A 26,094-nucleotide genomic window follows, 5' to 3' on the forward strand; every position below is an offset into this window, starting at 1 on the left:
GGAATCCCCAACCTTAGGACAGCGCATCTCATGCCTACAGCAGCTGGCAGGGGACATTGGGTGCACAGCTAGTCTACCAGGGAATATGCTCATACAGTTGTTACCTTGTCCTCCCTCTTTAGCAGTTTGTTTCATCCACCTGTTGCATCTTGTTGTTAACCTAGACGGTAAATGCTTTGGGGGCAGGGACTGTCTACTACACGTCAGTGCCGTACCTCTCATGGTGATGCTCTGATCCCTGATTCGAGCCTTTTACGAGCCACCACAACACATATAATAAATAAGGAATGAGGACGACAGGGGTGACTTGTAGCAAGGCTGCAGCTTAAGTTCCTGCTGATTAAGTTGCATGGTGAGCAACTTGTCCCTTAGTTTAGCCTCCTTCTTTATGAAAATGAGGGATGAGAGACAGGTGGATTCGAAGCCTTTGATAGCTGTTGCTTCTGAATCCCTCAAAGCAAACCTTGCTCCCCAGCACTGTCACAGCACGGGAGTTAATCCCTGAAGTCTCATCACAAGAAGACGCACAGGCACTGCAAAGAGACATTGAGCATAGCCAGCCACTCGCTACCAAAAGGCAGCCAATGCAGTTGTATCAGAATAAAGGGGAAGCTGTCACATTGCCTTGAAAATAGTTATTGGCTTGCATCAGGCTAGTGAATGCATTCTGGCTCTAGGATGAGAGAGCCATCAGGGACTCAAAGTGAGAGACGATATTGTAAAAGGAAAAAAATGAGACATATTCTCTCAGCCCATCCCTGCAGGCTGGGGCGCTGAACACTAAGCAATGTGCAAGCTCTGTTATTCTTCCCTGTTTCCTTGTGATAGTCAGTGCTCATACAAGGTGTCAGCCTGACAACTGGAGATTGAAGTGTTCAATCCAGCCACAGGGTAGGAATAGCAAAGGAAGGTATAATGCTGTCTTACTACTGTGCCTCATTCCTGAGCCCACCTCTAAGGATGAGAAAGGAGGCCAGTCTTCATGGCCCTTGATTCACAAAGGCACCTATTTGCATGCTAGTTTCCGGGAAATACAGATACTTTTATTAGGAACTGGGTGGATTCCTCCCAAATGAATTTCACCTCCGTCAAACCACTGTCAGATGGTAACAATTTTATGTGATCACTGGCCTGAGCTGGATCCAAACTGCTGACCTACATATGAAAGACGATGGCCCTTTCACTAATCTCCTGAGTCATCCTGTCTGCGTGTTGCTCAGCTCTTAATTAGTTTTGCGTACAGGTCGATAGATATGTACTTGTCTATTCGGGTCAATAACAAACTTGTATTTCTATAGCATCCTTTTCATTCATATCTTAGGGCCCTGCAGAATTAGCCATAATAGAATTACCAGCACTACAGATTTAATCAATGGCTGGTTAAATAGAAGCAATACAATGAATACTTTTTCGTTCCAGTACCTAGCCGCTCTGTGGAGATTCAGTGCCCCAGGGGCTGGGGGTCATCAGGTCAAATACTGTAGCAGGATATTAAAACATGGATGGATAATTTTCTGACCTTTCTAGTTACACAGGCTAAGAGCATGGTAACCAAATCACATGCTTCTGGCCATTAACGGATCTCCTGCAGGGGTCAGGAAGGAATCACCCTCTAACCATTGTACATCACTGCATAAGCAATTAGGTGCTTTGCCTTCCTCTGCACCATCAGGTATTGGCCACTGTTGTAGGTACGGTAACATAGCTGAAGGACAAGAGGTCTGAACTGCTATGGAAAATGCCTCACTGAACAGCACAGAAATCACAGTCAAGGGGTACGATCCTAGGAGGGGTTACAGTAGCTTTAAAAACCTTTGCGCCCTGATTCTGAGCTGCTCTGAGAGCTGGAGGGGCCCCTGGCATAACTTAGACAGCTCTCAGGACCTGTCTGGCAGCCTCCCAGAGCTGCCTTGGGGGCCACAGTTCTGCCTGGAATCTCCACAGGGCTCCTGTCCAGAGTTTCAATTCTGCCAGGACTTTTGAGGAGATCCTCAGAGGGCAGCCTTCCCTCTGTCATCCACAGGGACTAGGCTGTGAAAATCCTCTCCTAGCCAGATATGGATTATTTAAAGCTCCTTAACACCACCTTAGCCCTCTTATCCAGCTACAGGGGCCAAGAAGGGGCTGACTGACTATCCTACCCCGTGTTGTTACTGATAATCATTCATGGGTGGGGAAGCTTCCTCTTCATCTAGTCCTGCTAGATCAACCAAGAAAAGACACGCTCCAAAATCTTACCTCTTTGGCATTTACAGAGCCCAATTTGCGATGATGGCCACTAAAGCTCAGATCCTGCAAACACTTAGCCAGGAGCTTAACTCTACACACGAGGGCAGTCCCACCAACGTCTATGGGGCCACTCAGGTGCCGAGTGCGAAGTATGTGTAAAGCACCTGCAGAATCAATGCTTAAGTTTGTGGGTGCAAAAAACCCAGCAACAAAACCTGCAGATGCAAAACTGCCTGTAAAATTAGAGGGTGGGCTGCCAATCAGGCCCCTTGAAGCTAAGGTACTTTTGTAGTTTTATTCACTAAGCAAATGTGCATGTTTTATTTAAAAGAGAAAAAAAAAACCGCCCCACACACATGCGTGTGTGCGTGCCCAGAAATGACTACGTCCAATTCAGTGAGAAACCAGAGCTCAGATTCTGTCCTAAATACTAATGAGGTACAAACCCTATTTCTGTTGTGAACTTAATTTCTGTTGGGTTGAGCTGCTTTTCCCAAATTGCTCTGAGCTGGGATCCAGGTATGGGGCTGGAATACTTCAGACCTTTCGAACGGGAAGGGATGTGAGCAGCAGAGTTTGGTGGCTTTGACTTAGGCCTTGTCTATACTGGCGTTGCAGCCACTGCTTAGCTGCACACGTGCAAACCTCTAGTGTAGGCATGATTTACACTGGAGCAGTGTGATCTGTACAGTGCAGCTCACCCCAGTAAAAGCTCCTGGCAGACACTGGGTGAATGGCCTTTAGTATACAGGAGTTCAGACTACATAATAAATAATAATAATACCTAGCTCTTATATAGCACTGTTCATCTATAGATCTCAAAGCACTTTACACAGGAGGTCAGTAGCATTATCCTCATTTTACACATGGGGAAACAGAGGCACTGAGAGGTGAAGGGACTAACCCCAGGTCACCCAGCAGGCCAGTGACAGAGCCAGGAATAGAATCCAGGATTCCTGAGTCTCAGTCTAGTTGCTAGCCACTTGGACCACTGCCCCCGCCGTGCATTAGATAATGGTCCTCCCCGGCCTTAAAAAGGTAAGAAAATTTGTGTCTGGCTAGAGACGTGCAATGGTGCAGGTATAGTGGTGTCTAGACTGGGAGTTCTGCCAAGTGAATTATTATTCAGTCTCTCGTGAATTATTATTATTATTTCTATAGCAGTCATGCCTAGACAGGCCATTCGTCTGGTTTTAAACGGGACAGTCCTGTTTTTAAATAGTATGTCTCCTGTTTGCTACGGAGACAAAACTGGACATGGTTTTGCCAGGAGCCTGCACAGGGAATGCCATTTTGAAAAGCACAGGGATCCCCCCGAGGCCTGCAGGAGCTTGCGTGCATGGTGCAGGCGAAGTCCTGCTGCCAGCTGGTCAAAACGGCGTTCTCCGGGCGACATGATCTCACACGTGCTGTGCATGCGAGATCATGCTGTCAGGGCTGGGGTCACACCATTCCCATCCCAGCGGTGCTTCAGAGACGCAGTCACGGACCACTATCCTCTTGTGCTGGGTGTCACACAAACGCCTAGGCGGCACATGTGCAGTTCAGTACGAGAGCCCATGTGCGGAATAAACCCAGAGAAAGTATCCTGTGTACAACCTCCCTCCCATTTCCATTGCTAGTGGCGCTGAGGGTGGGTTGAGTGGGAACAATGAGATGGAATTAAGAAGGAAGTTACATTTGTGCTGAATGTCAGGGGAAAAATAAACCTTCCTCAAGTATGAGCTCTACCTGGCTGCTGGATCTATCAAGGGAAGAGACATTTGAAGCTGGTCTGGAGAAAAACACTCGACATGGTACTGTAGGGAATACCCCTGCACTGGCTGGTAGGGTTGGGAAAGACAGGGTCAGAATCAAAGCCCACTGAAGGCAACTGAAAGACTCCAATGGCCTCTGGCCTGCACAGGAACAAAAACCCTCCTGAACTGGAGTTAAATGAGTTATAAATACTTTGTTTCTGTGCGGAGGTGGTTCAAACACTTATTCCCCAAAAATCAGCAGTTAGCATTCAATAGAGAGGCGCTGTCAAGGTTAGTAGGCCAAAAATGTCACGGGTGTGTATCTTTCTTCCCTTTGTTTACAGAGATCACACACTGCTTTGTGTGCTTTCCTCCTCACCTTCTGAAAGAAATGCCGCAGCGCTGTTTTATATATAGCTAGAGATGGATAAAATCTATGCCAACAGCCCAAAGGATTTGCAAACAATTGGCCAGAAAAGAAAAAAAAAGAAGAGGCCAGAATCGTAGCTGGGGTCAGTTTCCATATCTCCATGGGGAAGGTGGATGGTTTAGGAGTTGGGATGCTAGTTTGAAAGAACTGCTCTGCCACAGACTTCTTGGGCAAATCATTTAACTCTGTGCCTCAGGATAATGGTACTTCCCCTACTTCACAGGGACAAGGGTGTTGAGAGGATAAATACATTAAGGGCTTGTCTACAAGACCATTTAGTTTGCGGCAAACTGGGGCTTGAATCTAGCCTGCCACACCCTAACTGTCTGCATGCACCCTGCTGACACATGCTAACCGCTGGTTAGGGTCCTTTGACCTCTGCCACTTTGAAACAGGAGTAGATTAAAGAGCGCTAACGAAGCCAGCTTGCTTCAAGCTAAATGTTCTTGTGGACAAACCTTAAGGATTGTGATCTGTATCTGATCGATGCATCTGAAGAAGTGGGGTTTTTACCCACAAAAGCTTATGCCCAAATAAATGTTAGCCTTTAAGGTGCCACTGGACTCGTTATTGTTTTTGTGGATACAGACTAACACGGCTACCCCCGGATACTTAAGGATTGTGAGGCACTCTACTACAGTGACAGGGGCCAGATAACTACCTTAGACGGCTTTTAATGGAGCTATGGTGATTTCCACCAGCTGAGTTCTGCAGTCCAGTTCGCACAAGCACCCCTGTAACACCAAGCCAGCGAGCAAACAAATACAGGTTTCAATAATACCACACTTAATCATTTGCTCTTATGTACCTGGTTTTAACAAGGACCTCAAAGCATTTTCCAAACCATATTTATTTAAGCCTCAATGGGGATCATTGAAAAGTTTTTGCTGAAACTGTTTTTCTGTGAGAACTTTGACTGTCAGCTAAACAAAAGTTTTTGCAGAAAGTGTCTGGTTTTTTTTCAGAAACTGTTGTTTCTATCAAAAACTTTCTGTCTGAAAACCCTAAACTTGTGGGTTTTTTGCCAAAACGTGCTTTTCTTTTTAATGAAACATTGCAATTTTCCAGGGGGTGGGGAATGATTTTCCAACAAGCTCTACTCAGGACTCCCAGGCCCCTACTCCAACTACTAAATCACATTCCTTAATGCAGCAAAGGCAAGGATCCAGCAGGCCTAGTTCCTGCTCTAACCGCTGGGAGCACTGTCACAGTGAGTTAAAATGCATTTACAATTATGAAAAAAACACTTTTAATGCAGATATTCATGTCAGATTCTCATTACTGAATAAAACCACAATCATCATCATCATCTTATGATTCCTTATAAGTACTGAAGCGCTTTGCTGTTGTGTTATTTAACTCTTATAAAGGCTTAAAACAAATGCTGTCTCACTCACCCGAGCAATGAGCTCTCCCACCATGCCAGTCCAGGTGCCATTCACCTCGGGCACGCCATACACCCCGTCACCAACCAGGCGGATCTTATAGTTGAAGTGCAGAATCTCTGCCAGCTCCTTCAACATGTCCACGCAGAAGCCTTCATAGCGGTCGTTCCCCTCCAGCGCCTGGTGGTTCCCCTTCAGCATTAAATAAGGGTTTTCCTGCATTGAAACTGGGCAGCTGTCATTCCCATCTTAGCCATGGGATCACAACAGCTCTGCATTTAGCGTGAATCAGTAAGCGGGGCTGATGAAGGGGGCTCACTGGGAAGTGCCATGGGAGGCAGGGGCTCTGGCAAAAGAAACTGGCCAGATCTTCAGTCCTGCTCTGTCCCTTTGACCTCCTCATGGGATTGGGGTGCAAGAGGGGACCAAAAGCTGGCTTCAAGCACCAGTTGTGCATTCTGCTTGCCTAGGAAAATCCTTAGGTGGTGTAAAGATAGTGTAGGCAGTTTTGTGCCACTTGCTCCTACTCCTTCCGATGTCAGTGGAATTCTCTGAACATGTTTGATCTACCAAGGGGTAGACGGCATTCTAGGCCGTGGCCAGAGTTCCAACAATCTTGAACTAGCTGGAAGTAATTTAGAGCAGCCCCAAGGCTGCTGCGGCATGTGTGTATGTCAAACTGGCTTCTGTAGTCCCAGCCTTGGTGGCTGGAGAGTTAGGGAGGGAAAGACAGTATGAGGACACCTCTGCTGTAGTTTGGGTCTTGATTCAAGCAGAGCTCATCTGGACCCACAGAACTGGCTCCCAGCGTGTTTCACGGGCGTGTAGATGTTAGCAGCAGGGGCACTGGTAAAACCTCAGTGGGGCAGTGGACTCTGGGCAAGATGGGGGGGCAGGCAGCACAAGACTTCGTGAGGTGAGGATGGTAGTGATGCACCCTCACAGTCCCAGTCTATTACAATTATATTCATCTTAATCATTTTTAGTAATTTTTATGGAGAGAAGGGACAACTCTCCTGCCCCACCTAACAGCTGTATCCGGAACAAGAACATCACTCGGAGATGAATTTAAAATTGCAGCTTATCCCCATCACAGCCCTCTCCCCAGCTGCTTCTGAACTCATCAAATATCATTTCCATATGAAACATCAACTTGAGTTTAATTACACTGTCATAAATTGTCCTCAGTGCTGTAATTAGAGATTTGATCTTCTGTTCTTTATGAAATCAGTGTGCGGCGCTGAATGCAGGGGGCAGAGGAGGGGTAGAAGAAGGGAATAATATCCTGGCTGATTGAGAATGACATCCCTAGACGCTGGGCTGGAGAAGAGCTAACGGGAGCTGTCGGTGACCCCCTCACTTACCAGGATGGTAGTGACAATGAGAGTGGTGTTGAAGAGATTATCTGATATGTTGGAGGAGAAGATTCTGTTGTCCATGGTAAGTCCTTCAGAAACGTGCCAGCGACCAATCTGTAGCGGTAAAGAGCAGAATAATGAAATTTACCGTGCAAATTACCATACACGCCCGCCATATGGCTGCTGTGACTGACAATGATCAGGCCAGCCCTGTGAAAGATATTTATTAACGCTCCATTACCTTTACAGTGCACCCCACCAACATTATGGCAGAGAGATTATTCCGCTGGTAGGCAGCCTTGGCACACGACACTTGTGCCACAGCGCTAAGAAGCACCCAGGTTCAAATTGCTCGCGGTTAATTCAGGCATCTCTACTGTGACCACAGCCAGGCGCCTGATTCGGAGAGGTGCACAGGAGGGGGATGGGGTGCTTACTGTTATTTGATGCACCAGGACTAAAGCTTTGTCTTCGCAGGTGTGTTTTTAACACAAGATAACTATGCACCTGAGCTATCCCACTGTAAAATCCCAGTGGAGACAAGGCACTGTGGTTTTAGCCCAAGGTAGCTAGGTGGGATCAGTGCTATACCCACACCTGTGATTCATCCTCATAGAAACCACAGTGCTTTCTCCCCGCCAGGATTTTACCTCAGGAGTTCCATTCCTGGTTCTGACACTGATTCACCAGGCAGCCTTGGGCGAGTGACTTTTCCTCCCAGCTACCCATCTGAAGGGGATCACAAGACATGACTGCCCTCAAAGGGTGCCAATAGGCTCAAGTCATGGTAAAGTACTCTGAGATCCTTGGAGAATAAGCCCTACAGGAAGTAGTGTCACAGCCTCCTGGCCTCCATTACCAAATACCAGACCCAACTGGTACAGTGCCGACACGAACGTCTTCTAACCCTGCCATGCGGCGTCACCTTAACAACGAGCTTAGAAACTAACCCACAGCCTCAGCAGCACTGCACAGTGATTAATCTCCCCGAGCCCCCTCCCGCACGGCCGCCTGGAGATTAATTAACCCCCCAAACTACAGCACTTAGGCTAATCAACCCCAACAATTCTACGCAGAGACTAAGCCACCCTATCCAAACCTTGGTGTTATTGTATTAAAACTAAATTACCTGTCCAACGCCATGGAAGAGAGACACAATTCCTACCTGACGCTATGACATGCGTGTACAGGAGAATACCACAACAAGGTCATGTAACAGGCAGCAGGTCTCATCCATTCCACCCTTGGCAGAGTCCCTTTCCCACTGGGAAGCCTCTCTGCACCTTATCAGATCCCAGCCCTCAGCATGCTGCAGAGCTGATTGTGGAGTAAACCCCTTGACCTTGCTGAGGCGAGTTGTCTTTCTTGTACCGCTGCCCTAAAAGCTAGGTGACGACCCCATAATGTTTGGGGTGCCTGCAAGGAACTCTTTGTAGCAAAGGTCATCTGTTCCATGATGCTCTAGTACTGGCCCAAGCAGACTCGGACACTGGAGTTCTAAGGCAGATTACCCCTTTGCTGCGCCATGGTTGGCAGAGTGCTAGGAATAAATCCATTTCCCTTTGCACCAGGTGTAATCTAATTATGTTAGGGAGAGAGACGGAGGAAGGTAACATCGGTTATAGGTGGAGCTAGCTGGAAAACAGGAATTCCAGGTAGCAAAAAAATGGAGGGTCCAAAATCAGTTTTTCTTATGCATCAGAATGAGACAGAGACCTGCTCGCAAACTGACCCCCTGTGGTGAGGGCACTCACTGGGGACGTGAGACACCCGGGTTCAGGCCCCGGCTCGGAATCAGGTAGAGGAGGACTTGACCCTGAGTTCATCGGAAGCTTCCACAAAAGTTTTGAATCTGCTTTTTCTGACATGCAACGTTTCATTGAAACATTCCTGACCATCTCTAATTACAGGCCTGATCCAGACCTGATGTAAATGGGTGCATCACCCTTGAAATTAACAGAGTGACATTGATTTACATCCGCTGAGGAACTGGCCCTGTGAGGTCAATGGCTTTTCTTGGCAGTACTTTTCCACCAGCATGACTCATGTCTGATAACCAGTGTGGCTCCAGAGTAATTTCTCAACTCATTTTCATGATCCAAATGCAATCTAAAATAACAGCAACACTTCCTTAATAAGGACTGGGTGACTCAGAGCTGGAAATGGGAGGCAAGCTCTTTCACTTCTAGGATGCTGGTTCAAATCCAGCTCAAAATGCTAACTGACCTCAAGGTGTTGTCCCTTAAAGTACGTTTGTTGCATCCGCCTCCCATCCCCATATCATAAGGAGGCACAAATCGTATGTGGCAATGGGGCAGTGATGAAGAAGCGCTTGGAAATACCCAGAACCAGGGCAACTTGGTCTGTCGTCTCTGCACAGAGGCAAGGGACTGACTGGGCTGTCAAAAGGCTCGCAGAGCAGATTTGCAGAAAAACAAATTAATACTGAATTCAAAATAGCCACCAGAGTGTTAAAGTCCATAACATACCCAGTAGTCCTTCCTAGAGACCCAGGACCAGCACTGTCAAGGTTAGGCCTCTGGCCAAGCCAGGTTAGGTGAAGTGGGTTAGGGCAGGGCAAGCCACGCTTCCCTGGCCTGGCTTCACGTGGAACTGGCTCCTGGTGGAAGCAACCAGCCTATGTGGCTTGTTAGGCCCTGATTGGCCTCTGCTTGCTCTCTGCCCTTCTAGGGGCAACTCTTGCTGGTTCTGCCTGCAGCTGATCGTGCGACGCCTCTCTAGGCAGCACTGGTGGCCGAAACTCCACCACCTTCTTACGGCAGAGTGTGCCAAGGCAATGGGCAGCAAGCGCTTGGTACACCCCACATCAGGGCCATACACAAGGCATTTCCCTAGAGGTGGCACGTCGAGGTTGGAGAGTCAATAGAGGAACCACATGGCAGCGTGTGGTAGCTCATGCTGTATCTGCTCTGCAGATAGCACAGGGAAAGTTCAGCCTCCAGGGCTGCCAATCTGGCACCTTTCACAACATGAATGCTGCTCCGGGAAAAGCACGTGTCACACCAGGATTTCAGTGTGCATAGCCATTAACTCATCAAAGCTCACAGCCCCTCCATGAGGCTAGGAAGGGCCATTAGCCTCGCCTGACAGATGAGGGGATCGAGGCACAGTGATTGGCAGCAGGTCACAGAGCACAAGCTGGGAATAGAACCCAGGAGTCCTTGGCATCTAGACCAGGGGTGGGCAAACTACAGCCCACGGGCTGGATCTGGCCTGCCAGCGGTTTTAATCTGGCCCTCGAGCTGCCGCTGGGGAGTGGGTTCTGGGGCCGGCCCTGCTCTGGTGCTCCAGCCGGGGAGCAGGGTTGGGGGCTGCTGTACGTGGCTCCGGGAAACAGCGGCATAGCCTCCTCCGGCTCCTACGTGAAGGGGCAGCCGGGGGCTCCGCTCTGCACACTGCCCCTGCCTCGAGCGCTGGCCCCACAGCTCCTATTGGCCGGGAACTGCCTGGGCCGTGCCTCTGCATAGGAGCCGGAGAAGGGACATGCTGCTGCTTCTGGGAGCCGCTTGAGGTAAGCGCCACCCGGAGCCTGCACCCCTGAACCTCGTCCCGTGCCCCAACCCTCTGCCCCAGCCCTGATCCCCCTCCCGCCCTCCAAACCTCTCGATCCCAGCCCAGAGCACCCTCCTGCACGCCAAACTCATCCCCAGCCCCACCCCAGAACCCACACCTCCAGCTGGAGTCTTCGCCCCTGCTCTCCCCACCCCAGCCCAGAGCCCCCTCCCACACCCTGAACTCCTCATTTCTTGCCCTCCCCCGGAGCCCGCACCCCCAACCAGAGTCGTCACCCCCAACCCCAATTTTGTGAGCATTCATGGCCCGCCAGACAATTTCTATTCCCAGATATGGCCCTTGGGCCAAAAAGTTCACCCACCCTGATCTAGATCTTGTTGAGCTCTATTCGAAAATCAGCCTCGGTTTAACTCAAAATCAAGCTAATTACCTCTGTGCAACCCCCTAATATAGACGCACTGAAACAGCTTTCATTGTGCCTTGGCTGAGTGCAGTAATCAGTCTGGGGCAGTCCCTGCATTGAAGTCCATGGGAGTTTTGTCATTCACAGAGTCAACAGTGTGTGCCCTTGTTGCCAAGAAGGCTAACAGCATTTTGGGATGTATAAGTAGGAGCATTGCCAGCAGATTGAGGGATGTGATCATTCCCCTCTATTGGGCATTGGTGAGGCCTCATCTGGAGTACTGTGTCAGTTTTGGGTCCCACACTACAAGAAGGATATGGAAAGAGTCCAGCGGAGGGCAACAAAAATTATTAGGGGGCTGGAGCACATGACTTATGAGGAGAGGCTGAGGGAACTGGGGTTATTTAGTCTGCAGAAGAGAAGAATGAGGGGGGATTTGATAGCTGCTTTCAACTACCTGAAAGGGAGTCCAAAGAGCATGGAGCTTGGCTGTTCTCAGTGGTGGCAGATGACAGAACAAGGAGTAATGGTCTCAAGTTGCAGTGGGGGAGGTTTAGGTTGGATATTAGGAAAATCTTTTTCACTAGGAGGGTGGTGAAACACTGGAATGGGTTACCTAGGGAGATGGTGGAATCTCCTTCCTTAGAGGTTTTTAAGGTCAGGCTTGACAAAGCCCTGGCTGGGATGGTTTAGTTGGGGATTGGTCCTGCTTTGAGCAGGGGGTTGGACTAGGTGATCTCCTAAGCTCCCTTCCAACCTGATATTCTATGATTCTATAGATGCAGGATCAAGCCTTTAAACTCGGGCTTCACTGATGTAACATGATGGATTTTAGTTACACTGGATTTCATCACAAGGCTAGCACAAGGCCCCAGTCACCTGCTATAACAACTAGACAACATTCCCTCCCCTCTTGCTTCTCTAAGATAGCGATCAGTTCTCAGTAATGCATTATTTTGTCAGATCTGATAATGGGAGATTAGTGACAGATTATCTTTAATTTTAAAAACTCTTGCTGTTGTCAGATTCTTCCCTTCCCTGCTGGCATACTGTAATTGACTGCCTCCTCCTCCTCTGGCATGACAGATGATTTGACCCTTCTTGTAGCATAATACTGAGGCTAAATACATCGATATGTCAAGGTTATTCCCACTCCGTGCTGTGCTTGGTACTGACTCCCTTGATGGTACGGTAATGGCACTAATTGACTCCCCACAATGCTCAGTGCTTCTGAAGTTTAATGTACTGGAAGATTACTAGGATCCTCAGATCTTTTCTCTCTCCAATGCAGATGCCAAGGAAATTTTAATCATATACATATATATGATTTTTATATACATGTATATGGTTCTTTACATAAATAAAGAACCACCAATAAAATCTCTTCAATACACCTCAGAAAACGATCAGATACCCTATCCAGAACTGGGGAAGATGGCCTTGTGATTAAGACCCTGAGGATATGTTTACACAGTCTGTGGCAGCGAGCCTCCCAACCTGGGTCGACAGACTCAGGCGTGTGGGACTCACTCTACCGTGCTAAAAATAGGGCTTTGACATTGGTTATCAGGCTGGGGCTCGGCTCTGAGGCCCACGCCCTATCCTAGGCTTCAGAGCCCGAGAGCCACCCTGAGTTGCAGCGTCTACATAGCTACATAGAGTGAGTCCCACACGCCTGAGTCTGTTGGCCCAGGCTGGGAGGCTTGCTGCCACAGGCTGTATAGATGTACCTGACTAGGCAAAGACTCAGGAGAGCTGGGTTCAATGTCTGGCTCTGCTATAGACTCCCTGTGTGGCCTCGGGCAAGCCACTTAACCTAGTTTCCCCCTCTGTAAAATGGGGATAATTGCCCTTCCTTTGTCTGCCTTGTCTATTTAGATTGTAAGCTCTTTTGGGCAGGGACTCTGTTACCAGGCATACGTACAGTACCTACCATACCTCTGTTAGGGCCTCAAGGCATTACTGTGATACAAATAATGTGTATCCAGACAGGGCAGCTGAACCTGTGAAGAACAAGACAGCAGCCTTGGCTGCATCCCTCCCTAATCTCCCTGGGCAGACAAGGTCTCTAGACTTTGCTGCCCCACAAAGGAGTTATCGGAATGTGCGATACCCTCACAGATTTATCATCTCCATAGAAAATGGCCGCCAGCTAACATAAGATGAGCATGGTGTGCCAGTCCCACTCCTTCAATCCCTTAAACTCCCATGGTTGACCGGGATTGGCACAAATGAGCCTGAGCTCCCAACCCCTTAAAGCACAAGGTGACAAAACACCACTCAAACGAAGGATTTTCATTACTTGCCTTTTCTGCAGCTCCCCGCAGGCCTAAGCAGCAGGTGATGCCAGGGAGAGATGACATGGTGAGACCATTCTGTAATCACTTGAGGCAACAAGCCCCCCCTCCATCTTCACCCCTGCAACTAGGGTCCAGGGTAAAGCTGGCTCTGAATATGAATGCCTTGAAACAACTAGACACCTCCAGCACGATGAAGGTGGATTTCTTCTGAGCTCTGATTAGCAAGCAGTGTCCTGCTGAGCTCATTTGAGCTCATTCATACCCCCAACACACACACTCCTCAGGCCCGAGAAAGAGAGTTTGCATTTGAAGAGCCTTGTCCATACTAACAGGTAGGAGAGGTTTCCGGCAGGAGACATAATTAGGCACTTCGCAAACAGCTCCTTATCAGCCCAAAGAGAAATGGGGATTAGAACCTCTTGCAGAACAGAAACTTGGAGGTAGCTGCACAAATCTGCCAGGCCTGCTGCTGCTAAAGGATGCTGGAAGACCCCTGTTGCAGGACAATGAGCTCACAGCCACTGAATGCCTAGCATGCTCAGAGGGGCTGGCAGCTAACACGTGGAGGGTCGCCTATTAAACCTGCATGACTAACAGACACACGTGACAAACCTGTGGGTCTCCCTGGCCCACTTCCCAGCTGGGGAGACCCTCCCTCAGCCCACTCCCCAGCTAATGTGACCATCCTTGGCGCAGTCCCAGACCACTGCCTAGCCAGGGGTCCCCCTGCCTACTCTCCCCTTGGGACAACCCCTGCCCACTCCCCAGTCAGGGCAACATTCTCTCCCCCTGCCCAGGGTGACAACCCCCATGCCCATCTCATTCCCAGGGCCTCTTAGACCCGTTCCTTAGCTGGGGCAATAACCTCCAGGAGTTGTCCACTGAGGGCCTAATCTTTTGCTAAGAGCCTCCCATGAGGTGCTGAGTACCATCAGACCATAAGGAAGTCCATGGGAGACAAGGGCACTCATTCCTTTGCAGAATCAGGCCCAGAACCCACACCAGAGGCTGGGGTGGGGGGGAGGTGGGGAGGAGCACAGGTCCTGAGGCAGCTGCTTAGCTATTTACATGCTAAAAGGGCTTGATGGGTTGAAGTGGCTGTAATTGTAGAGGGTCTCTGATCTGTCAGCTCATCTGCATCTCATCAGCATACCAATTATGCACCCTCCTGCCATCCCCACCACTCTGTGTTTAAGGCATGGAAGCCTTTTTGCACATAAGTGGATAATTGGACACAGCCACACAAGGAGGGAATGTGGTGTCTCATGGAGGTGAGGCTGTGGAGATTGGTGGGTTCTACCCCCAGTCCTGCCATTAATTCCCCATCCAGATTTTCTTCCCCTCCTAGGGATCACCTGCAAGTTACACATACCCCATCTTCCCCCTTTTAAAGTGCCAAATCCCAGTCCCCAGGGTTTAATCTAAACCCCAGAGAGATGCTACTATGCTTTTTAAAAGGTGGGAAGGGGAGAGAAAGCAAAAAGAAATGTACAAAGTCAGCCCCTGTCAGATCTCCAGATCCCAGACACATGCTAATGAGCTTCTGCCTTATCAGGCATCTTGTGAACAGAGGGCTCTTCGTACAGCTGAGGAAACAGTTCCACAAGTTAAACTAAATATGGAAAAGCGTTCAGTGCATTACATAAATATATTAAAAGTTAAACACTTAAAGCCCTGGCTCTCCTGCCCAAAAGCAACGAGGAGTTTGAAAAATCTGAGAGTCTCTAATTTGTTTGCTAGCCGAAATCTGGATCAGCTTCAACTTCTGGTGAATTTTCTCTCAAAGCTGATGAGCTGGAAGCCCCTGTGGCTGAAAGTGACAGACATGGGCAGAGAGCATGAGCCTGTTAAAAAGGCAACAAGGATGCTTCAAACAACACTAGACAGAAGTCAGCTAATTTGACCCTTGGGAGCAGTTTGTCTCCAGGACACAAGTATTTGCTCCTGAGTGGTGGGTTTAGTTAAATGATTTCTAACTATTCATTTATTTATTCAATATATAATAATATGGGAATTTCTCCCACAATTGGCTGAGAAGAGGAAAACTGGCGAATAAGCAGCAGCCCACTAGAGCTATTCTAATCTCAAAGCATTATACTACTGCTGGGGTTTGAGGGCCCTTGATTCCCACTTGAAAACACAGACAATTAAAGGTGTGCTCAGCACCTTGCAGGATCCAGCAGTGGATTTCAGAAACCTGGATCGGCACCTCCTACTTGGGTGAGAAGTACCCAGCTGGGCAGGAACTGGGCTCCATGGTTGGAGGCGTTCCAGATGAATTGGTGAGGCTGGTGGGATGTTTCATCTTGGAGGAAGGTCAAAGATTCAGGAGTGGGCAGAAGACATGTTTTGGGGGCCTGAAAGGGAGAGCCTGAGCATGGGACAGGCAAGGTATAAGAGCCTGCTTGGAGGGCTCGTAACTTGGGTGGACCTGGGCCCTGCTTAGCCTTAATCCGCCCTCTAGGCATTGGCCTGACCCCCAGGTAATAGGTGCAGGTTGGGGCTGCCTCCTCCAGCTCAGAGGTAGAGGCCCAGCTGAGGAATTATGCTGCCACTGGAATACAAATCAGCATTGTGCAGAATCAAGTCAACTGGACAGACTTTTGACAAGGAATGATTTATTTAAGGCCACCAAACATTCTGACCAGGCAGCTGACACCAGCAGGGCTTTCCATTGTCCAGGTGCCTTTACAGCATAACCTGTAGTAACTGATCACCTCTCGCTGGTGGGCTGTTTGCAAAGCTTAACTCCAATGGGAGATGTGGGATACCTCTGAAAAGCAGGCCACATACTTAGCTGCCTATGGTGCATAACCTGCAGTAGAAAAGGTTGCCCTTTTCTGGCTCCACATATTGCTCCCAGTAAACTGGGATTTTCAAGAATGCACTGGTTCTTCGAGGCTCTGATGGGATCCTTCATGAATCCCATTCGCTTTGTGCTGTGCTATCAGACTCTCCACATTGCACGTTCCAGGTACGTTGCTTGGTTGGGATTGGTCACATTAGTCACACGGCACCATCTCTTTTTCTGGATGGGTGTGCTTAGCAGACAATGGCAGTGAACAGAAGTAATTCAGGTCAAAATTTGGTCTGTACAATCCTTACTTCTGGTGAGGGTTTGTGAGATAGAAGAACCCTAGAATGGGTTACCTAGGGAGGTGGTGGAATCTCCTTCCTTAGAGGTTTTCAAGATCAGGCTTGACAAAGCCCTGGCTGGGATGATTTAGTTGGGGATTGGTCCTGCTTTGAGCAGGGGGTTGGACTAGATGACCTCCTGAGGTCCCTTCCCACCCTGGTATTCTATGATTCTAACCTTCCAGGGGGAAGGTTGCAGGACTGGCCATTAGGAAAAAGCAAGGCAAAGCATTTTGCTACTTGTAAACCAAGCAAGCTTGATCTGGCATCAAACAGGGAACCCCGGGATGCCTCTTATCCAGTCACTGCTCTTCATGCAGAACTGCTCTTCGACCCTTGAGATTGTATCGCAGCAGCATGTTTAAACACTGTCATCTGCAGGCAGACAGACCCTGGGTGTGTGAACCATGCGACTGGACCATTTCCCAGGTTTGTTCGACAAACAGAACGTTCTTTTGTGTCCTGGAAAATGAGTCTCCCTCCAAACCCGAAAAGAGAGACAATCTCTTTTATTGGACCAGCTTCCATTGGCGACAGAGACGGGTTTTTGAGCTCCACAGAGCTCTCTAATATCCTGCGACCAAGACAGCGACATCACCATTCCAAACCCTAAAAGGTGATTGCCCGCTGGCGGCAAAATCTTTGTCGTGTCAGGCATTCTCCAGGAACTGGAACACGGCTGTGAGGCGAGCAGGGGCTTCCGTGCACTCAAAACTTCACTGCAGAGCTCTCGGCAAAATACAGATTCAGAAGGATCTGCATATTTATGGCAAAACTCTCCCTCGCATTTAAAATGTATTACAAAAATATAGCAATCAGGTTGGGTTTTAAAGCCATGTCTCTCCCCGGCTCCCACCTAATGGCTACTCTCGTTAGCGCAGGCAGGTTTGGATCTGTCTCTTTTGTTCATAACAAGTGGGTCGAGGAAAATGACTAAAAAGGGCCCTGATGCTGTAAGAGATCTCTCTGCCGGAAGTGACAGCCCGTTTCCCTGCTCACTCAGAGGGAGCTGAAGGCAGAGCTGTCACATGCCAGAGGTAGAAACTGGCAGGCAACATTCCAGCCGAGGCTGAAAGTAGCTGCTGCCAGGTCCCAGGCAGAGCCGGGTAAGATGTCGCTGCTTTTGTTCTGTGATGAGGCACTTCCAGCTGGCAAACATCTGGAGAAGGGGCGGTCTCTGAGACAAGGGTTCTTGCCACTGGGCTGATCTGTAACTTCCCAGTGAGCTGCCCAGATAGGAATATTAAAGATGAGACCCCCGTTCCAAGGCTCCTTAGTCTGCTTCATAGGTCAGGGTTGCTTTCTCCCGGAAAACAGAACCTCCATGGAGCGGCTTCATCCACTCCTACAGAGCCTGGGACAAGTTCCAAGCTGGTGTAAGCAGGTTCAGCTCCATCAACTTCAACGCCTGAATTTGGCACCTGGCTTCCACCACTGCACTCCTCTCTGCCCCACCCGACAATCTTGCCATTGTGGGACCCTTCTCCTCTGAAGCGCTTGCCATGTGGCACAGCCTCCCTCTGGAATCTCTCCATCTCCTTGCAAACCTCAGCTAAAATCCCTCTTTCCTCTCCAGGCTCTCTCCAAAATAAACAGGTACTTCTTTATTATTTATTAAAAATAGATAGGTTTGAAATAGAGGCAGTGTGACCTAGTGGCTAGGGCACTGGACTGAGAACCAGGTTCTATTCCTGGATCTGCCACTGGCCTGCTGGGTGATGTTGAGCAGTCACGTCCCCTCGTTGTGCCTCAGTTTCCCCATCTATATTATGGGGATAATATATCTCATTTGTAAAGCGTTTTGAGATCTACTGTTGTAAGGTTTCTTGCACTCTCACTAGACACATCTGGTGCTGGCCATTGGAGACAGAGTACTCTGCTAAACGGACCATGGGTCTGAGCCAATCTGGCAATTCCCATGTTCTTAATATGGTGAGGTAAGTCACCTCCACCCTGTCCCATTTTATCTACCTGCCAAAGTTAAAACGACAAGAATACCAATGTGGGAAAGAGAACAGAAATGAGCAAAAGAGACGGGCTGAGGAACTAGTTCAACCACTAATGAATTAAGTGGTGGGTTCCTGCTCCGCTGCAGAACCCAGAGGTCCCTAAAGAGAACCGCAGAGACGCGACACTGAATCTCTGTAGATGGCAGGAAATACACCAGTACCCCTAGTCACCACTGAGAGCAGCAAATGCACAGAGTCTGGTGCATCTCATTGCTCCACTACCCCTTGGATCTTGCAATGACTCTGCAACCAAAGGGTCTGGTGTGAAGTCCCTTTGGGGAATCTCTACGCTGCAACTGGGACAGCATGTCTTGGCATTCCTGAGCTAGCAGCGTGGCTGTGGCTCAGGTATGCCGGCGTATGCTGCAACTGTGCCTCCCACCTGCTGTGCAGACACAGCTGTGTCAGTGCATGGACAGGGAAGGAATCTCACCGGCCAGTTTCTCCCTCTGCCAGCTTTGGGCTGCAGCAATCGAAAGGCCGACTCTGCAAGAGACAGAGTGGCATCAGGTGACCACCATGAATGAGAGCGCGAGAGAGTGAGCCACGGTTGAGCGAGGGCCGCTGAACAACAACAGCAGAGGAGGCGGGGATGAACGAGCACTGTGCTGCAACCACAAGAGAGTGAACGAAGGGCAGACAGGTGTCAATGCAAGAGCATTAGAGAATAAGGCGCATTCAATATGCCAAGGACTAACCACTTAATGGGCTGTGGAGGGTGCAGATGTCTCATGCATAGCACAAATTCTATAATTCAATCAAAAAAAGGTCACTATGAGCTGGAAGGATGAAGTCCCTCTTGCAGAAAAGGAAGCAAGCATGGATCAGTGCTACAGGTGATTCGGATTCTGGTAACTCCACCAGTTAGTCTGCTGGGAGCCTTTCCTGGTGCACTAACCAGCCTCTGCTCAGGCTGAAACGAGACCCCTTTTGCTCTGCATTTGCCTGGTTATCCTCCGTCTCCAAGAGAGTCCAGCCAGTGGGGAGGTGCTGAGTGGGGGGGGGGGGGAATTCACCTCCTCTCTGGGGCCACTCTTAAGCCACCCTTGCCCAGGTGCCCATAAAGACTCACTGGCCAAAATGGTTTGCCTAAAGTTAGGCTCCTAAATCCTTACTGAGGCCCATAAATAGAAGTGACCTGATTTTCAAAGGTGCAGCTTTCCTGCAGCTCACAGTGACTCCAGTGGGATTTGTGGGTGCTCAGCACTTCTGAAAGCCTGGATGCTTATATAGGCACCCAGATTTGAAAACTAATGTAAGTCAGGCTGTGCCCCAACAGAAGGGGAGGGTTGTACAAGCAATACACAGGGAGGAGAAGAGTAGCTAGCCGCCCTCACCAATACCGAAGGAGGTGCAGGGTAAGGAGGAAAACAAACAACCGGAGGGATTGGCAAGCAGTTTCAGGTGATGATTATTACAACTAGTCAGGAACAGAATGTCTATTCCACCGGAAATTCTGATATTTGCGGAAGGGGAAAAAGATCTTTCCAAATCGGAACGAAATTTCAAAATTTCCCACAAAAGGAAAGTTCCCCAAAGCTTTGACTCAGTCGGAATCACTGAAACATTTTGTTTCAATGTTATCATTTTGATTCATTTTATTTAGTTGACTTTCATCGTCCAGTTTTCCAGTTCAAATCGACTTTTCATTTTGACAGTTTTAAATACATAAAAAATGGCCAAAATCAGAAACGACATGTTTCCATTGACCCAAACCAAACAAATGTTCAGATTTTTGATTCGCAAACATTTTGGAGACACTTATTTTTCATCCTGATTTGGAAGGGGGAAAATTTTGACATCTTGACCATTTTCACAGGATAGGAAAACCATTTCCCAGCCTGCTCTAATAATAAGGCCTTTTCTTGGTTTAGCTGATGTCTCTCGACAATGGGTTTAACTTAAACTGAAAAAAAAAAAGCCACTCATATAGGAAAATAAGAGGGTCTACACAGTGGGTAAAGCCAGTACAACTATACTTGTGTAACTGCTAAAACTTTCTCATGTAACTTTCCCCCAAATCATTTAGGGATAGGTTTAAGATGACTTGAAATAAACCACTCTTAATCTGAAATAAGTGTGTCCACAAAGCAATTTACACCAGTTTAAACCAGTGCAAGTCTGTGTGCAAACATGGCCTTTGTGTGGATGTGTATCCAGGACATGCTTTGTAGGCACTGAATCTTATCTTCTTGGAGAGACGGCTGCTGTCACACTGGGGCTGATGCTGGGTGTTGCTAGTCATGCTGGAGAGATGGTCCCTTAAGGTGGTAATTTAAAATGCTTGGAGATGTCTTGGGGTGGTCTCTTAACAAAGGGGAACATAGGGTTTCACTGTAAACTTCCTTCCAAACCATGAACAATGAGAGAGCTGCAGCTAAAAACTGCATTGGGGTTGTTCTTTGCTAAGGGTCAGGTCATGCAAGGCAAGGAGTACTCTCCACTCCCATTGACTTTAGGGGGAGTGGAGGTGGGGACAGGCTCTCAGCACCTGGCAGGTTCAGACCCTAGGAAGATGCCTGCAGGGCCAATCTTACCTGTCTGAAGCCATTTCGTGTGTACTGCAGGATTTTCAGGGCATAGTTCGACCGTTGACCTTTGCTGTTGAATTCGATGTGGCCGGTGAGACCTTCCAATTCTACCTGTCCGAGAGAGAGAGAGTTACAGCACCAAATTGAGATCATTCCCCCTTGTAGCCTTGAACAGAGCCCACACACGGCAGCTGTTTACCCAGTTAGTAGGACAGAACTGTGGAGCTCTGACATCTGTCCACGGGGGTGGAGTATAAACAGTATTGCCATGGGACAATTCTAATTGCTTTCAGAATCTGCCTGGAGTAGAAATGAGACAGAGAAGAGGGGAAAATATCCCCAGATAAAACAAAGACTTGTAAGTTGCGAGGCTTCCAGAATTCCATTTCTCATGAAGGTTCCATTCATTACCCTTTTAGCCACTCCTCAGCCTGCCCTCCCCTGCACCCTTATTCCATCCCCATGGCCCCAAGGCTGCACATTGCTAGGTTGCAGAGGTGAGTATTTAATTGTGTCACGTTGAAAGAGCCGGCTGGGGATTCTGTGGCAAACCGTGCCATGACATTGCACTGCATGGAGCTTGAGTTAACAGGGGGTCACATTGCAAAGAGTCCCATGACGAGAGTCATATCCCACACAGCGGATTTAAATCCTGCTCAGTGCTGCTCAAGCACCTTATTAGCAGTGAGTACAAGTTAATGATACAAGAGCTGGAAGAAGCTCCGTCATTTTGGGGTTACGGGAGTTTGTGTGAACATTTGATTAGGGATGGGGCAATGAGGTGGTTTAAATCAGGAGTAGGTTAAGGTGTGTGTGTGTGTGTTGAGAGGGCAAGGGGTCAGATGTTGAGACCAAAGCCACATCAGTGAGTCTTTTACCATCTTGGGATGAAATCTCATGAGAGTAGCTGCTCTCATGAGATTTTAATTGCATCCAGAACAGACCCAGAAAAAAATGTTCAAACTGGATACAAACTAGAACCAAAATACACACACCACATTCGCTTCTGGGACTTCAAATTGAAACTCTCGAGGAATCTGAGGGGTTCAGACCTGCGGTTTTGTTTTGACCCGTAGTTACTTTTGATCCATATGAGTTCACAACACCCTAAGTTCAGAAAAGTCCAAATCAACCACCCCTGCAGGAGAAACTCATCTACAATATCTGAGCTTCTCCTGGTTGCAAGGTGGGACCATAAATCAGCTCAAGTTCACTTGAAACTGGACCCAGGGAACATTCACAAAGCTTAGCCTGGCTTAATTTAAAAAGTTTGCTGAGCTTTGTGTTTGCCACAAAGCCTGAAAGTTGGTGAATTTCAAATAGTTCCTAGGCTGGCTACAAACATTTCTCTCATGGCTTTCTCCTTCATTCCCAGCGCTACATTCAAACAGGTTGGTATCCTGCACTTTGACTGCAGGGACATCATCTCACACACGTTCAGATGTGCATGTCTTTTGCTCCTGGAAGTTGGGGGGTGGATACAGCTAAATCAGCAAACTTCAGTCACTTCTCACCATTCTCAGGTAGTTCATCAAGCTGGTGCCATGTTGCCAGATCTGTGCGGATCCACAGGACAGGGGTTTCACACCAATCTCCTGGCTCCGGTTTAACTCCTGCACTGCTGTCACCACGGCATAAACGGCATCAAACAACAAGGCAGAGGAGAGCTGTGGACAGGAGAGAGAGAGAGGTGGGAGCTCAGAGGAGCAGCACCAAAGATTGGAAAATTAAATAAGACCCAACCTGCACTTAGTGAAGGAACAAATCCATTGTTTCTGCCGTACGTGTGCACACAATTACACACACATTGTAAAATAAATCTTTACACACCCATACAGTACACCAGGGTAGAAGCTTACATCTGCTCACACACCATAGAGCAACTCCATTCAACACCATGCTACAGTTACCCTACCTTATCTGTCATGCCTTGAGCTACCTCGCCTCACATCCCACTCACGGTCTGAGCTGGGGTTAGTGAGAAGGAGCTAGACAAGGCATCTGAGCCAGATTGCCCAGTGCCCTGTGCCTTGGGCAGTCACTCATGCTTGCGCAAAGCAAGCATAAAATGCTACCATTCTGATTTGGTACACAACTAGATCAGTTCGTGGAGGATAAGTCCATCAATGGCTATTAGCCAAGATGGTCAGGGAGGCAACTCTGTGCTCTTGGTGTCCCTAAACCTCTGACGGCCAGTGGACGACAGGGGATGGATCACTGGATAATTGCCCTGTTCTGGTCATTCCCTCTGAAGCATCGGGCCCTGGCCGCTATCAGAAGACAGGATAGATGGAGCATTGGTCTCACCCAGTATGGCCTTTATGTTCTTCGGTGTGAATCATTGCACAAAGGTAGGACAATGGAGAATCAGGCCCATAGACTCCTTTAATCATCATTCTCTTGGGGTCTCCATGTCATTCATTGTGGTAGGCATAACTCATGTGGCCATTCCGGATTCAAGTCCATTCCTTGGACTTCCTCCGCCTCTTCTCAGGCTTATTACCTTACCCTCCACATCTCGGGTAGTTTCTTCGTACTGCTCTTCGCATCCTTGCTTTCCTCCCTTCTGCACTTATCCACCTCCCTTCCTTTCTTTGTCCTCCAGTCCCCACATTGGCCTCTTAATCCCTTTACCATAATGCTCTGGTCCCCTTTTCCACTGCCGGCCGTCCTTCTAAAGGAATTGCTGCTACAGGAGATTTCAGAATCCATATTGACTCTTCCCCCTTCGACCCACTTGCTTCTAATCACTTCTATTTACCATCTTGTCTCATGCAGAGCATTACTTTCCTCATGCGCAATTGTTTCGATGTTTTTGATCTAGTTAACAACCGGTCATTTTCTATCTCCTCTTCATTGTTATGACTAAGATTTCACTTTCAATTATCGTCACTTCCTGACTGCATTGGCATTTGGTTGCCACATCTCGTTACTGTCAAAGTTATGTTTTTCCTCCCTCCCTCTTCATAGAGTCTCCTCTCTACCATTGCAGCATCCAGCAACATATTTGCTCTTTAGCTTGTTGAGCCTTCTCCTCACCTTCCCCCATATGTGGACATTTACAGTTCAACTATATCTATCGCTCAGGTTCAACTCAGATGCCTTGTCTAGCTCCAGCTCTGATCACATTTATTCTCTTCCCAGTCACCCTAAGGGGGGACAGTCTTGTTATGTAGACCCTTTGGCTTCCTCTGCCTTACCTGTGTGTATAAAGGGAGCCAGATTTAACCCACTAGGCTTGATCCTACCCCTGCTGAAGTCAACAGCAAAAGTCCAGCTGACTTCAATGGTCTGGTATCAGGCTGTTAATGAGCAACTCAGGGCTTTGCAGACACTATGGGAGGAGGTATTTTTTTAATGCTTTGTGTGTATATAATAAGATCTTCTACACTTTCCACAGTATGCATCCGATGAAGTGAGCTGTAGCTCACGAAAGCTTATGCTCAAATAAATTGGTTAGTCTCTAAGGTGCCACAAGTACTCCTTTTCTTTTTGCGAATACAGACTAACACGGCTGTTACTCTGAAACCTATGAAAAACTAACACTTCCACACTTAGTGCTATCAAACCCTGACCATCCGCTCTAATTCCAGTAATCCCCAATTTCCATCTCCCACCCCTCAACACCTCTCACATTTGTTCTATCAAGGTAGATGGAGCTCAGACAATTTGCTGGTATTTCTGGCATCACCCCATCTAATATGATGTCTGATTTTCTCCCTACTCTAGTCTGTGTATGTTCTGACACCACCCTCCTCACCACAGTATGTGCGCACTTTCCAGGAGCGCATCCAGTGACGTGAGTAGCAACCATCATGTGTGATTCGTACTCTCGGGATAGGATTGATCTCATCTGTTATAATGATGAACCCTGTTGTCGGTATCTGTTGCTGGAGGGCTTCAAAGCGCTCTCCAACTATGGATTAACTGAGCTTCAAGCCATGCCTGGCGGGTCGGTAAGTATCATTATCTCCACTGTGCAGAAGAGTAACCTGAGGCACAGAAGAGGATGAGTGACTTGCCCAGGGACACACGGGAGTATGCGGCAGAGTTGGGAACAGAACCCAGTCATCCTGATCCCCAGTCCTCCTGTCTGAACCATCAGATAACATGCCGTCCCTCTCTGCCTATCCCTTTGTGTTTGGTGATAAGTCTTCCAGCTTTCTCCCTAAATAGTTACATCGTCTCTTAAGAATTCCTCTCCAGGGCTGCATTTTCCAGAGTTGTTAAAGGAGTGAATATATCCTCCCTGCTCACCCCATTGGCTCCAGCTCCAACCTCCATTGCTTGTTATTGCAACTAGGAGTTCGCCATCCTCAGCTGGCTGGGTGCTCTGGCTTCTGTTCAGCAAAGCACATATGCACATTGGGACTTACAGGCCTGCTCTCCTGTCTCGGGGCCCTTATCAGTAGCGACAGGTCAAATCCTGACCTGGGGTAAGAAGATGCAGCTCCGCTGCCATCGGATGTTTCTATCCCCTTACCCCAGCTCTGAAAACTGGCCCCAGTTGTCTCCGGTCGGGTTTTCACTTCCCTTCTCTTTGAGCAGCTAGTGATCTCTTATTAGCTACTAAGCAAGAGGCTTGTAGATCTTAGTGAAGCATTGGACATTATTGATTGGAATATTTTACACTTTAGCCTCAGACAATTTGCTGGTATTTCTGGCGTTACGCTTCCCTTTTCAAACATGCCCTTATGGTTTGGTTTGCTGCTGGGGGTGACTTCTTCTGCTAAGGGGATCCTCCCCCATCCCCCGAGTCCTACACTTCCCTCTCTCTTTTCTCTACTTACAGCTTTCCTGGGAAGCACCCGATTTCCAGCTCTAACGCGGGGTATCAGGCCAGCCATTCCCTATCCACATGGGCTCAGAACTAGGAGTCGATGCCAGTTTCATGATTTTGAGGGGCCTGATTCAGGGCTTTTGAACCCTGAGGGACAGCAATACTGCAACATGAACAAAAAGATCCCAGCATCCCCCCTCAAACGTCTTCACCAGCTCCCCCCTTTGTTTCAGGAACCTGCTTTTAAAGCCCACTATGGAC

General features: G+C 48.4%; 1 protein-coding gene across 5 annotated transcripts in view; it reads right to left on the reverse strand.

The window, feature by feature from the left end:
* GRIK4 (glutamate ionotropic receptor kainate type subunit 4) overlaps nucleotides 1–26,094 on the reverse strand; it is a 304,116-nt gene that overhangs the window by 38,386 nt on the left and 239,636 nt on the right. For all 5 annotated transcript variants that reach the window (XR_006287070.1, XM_037882213.2, XM_043534174.1 and 2 more), the window contains 4 exons: nucleotides 22,568–22,720; nucleotides 21,060–21,164; nucleotides 7,148–7,255; nucleotides 5,796–5,999 (listed from right to left, as the gene is read on the reverse strand). Coding sequence is in view for 4 of the 5 variants with exons in the window: in XM_037882213.2 (XP_037738141.1) it covers nucleotides 5,796–5,999; nucleotides 7,148–7,255; nucleotides 21,060–21,164; nucleotides 22,568–22,720 (570 nt within the window). In the remaining variant the exon portion in view is untranslated. The remainder of the gene's footprint in view (nucleotides 1–5,795; nucleotides 6,000–7,147; nucleotides 7,256–21,059; nucleotides 21,165–22,567; nucleotides 22,721–26,094) is intronic.

This window comes from Chelonia mydas, chromosome 22 (genome assembly GCF_015237465.2).
Source record: "Chelonia mydas isolate rCheMyd1 chromosome 22, rCheMyd1.pri.v2, whole genome shotgun sequence".
Classification (NCBI taxonomy): Eukaryota; Metazoa; Chordata; order Testudines; family Cheloniidae; genus Chelonia; species Chelonia mydas.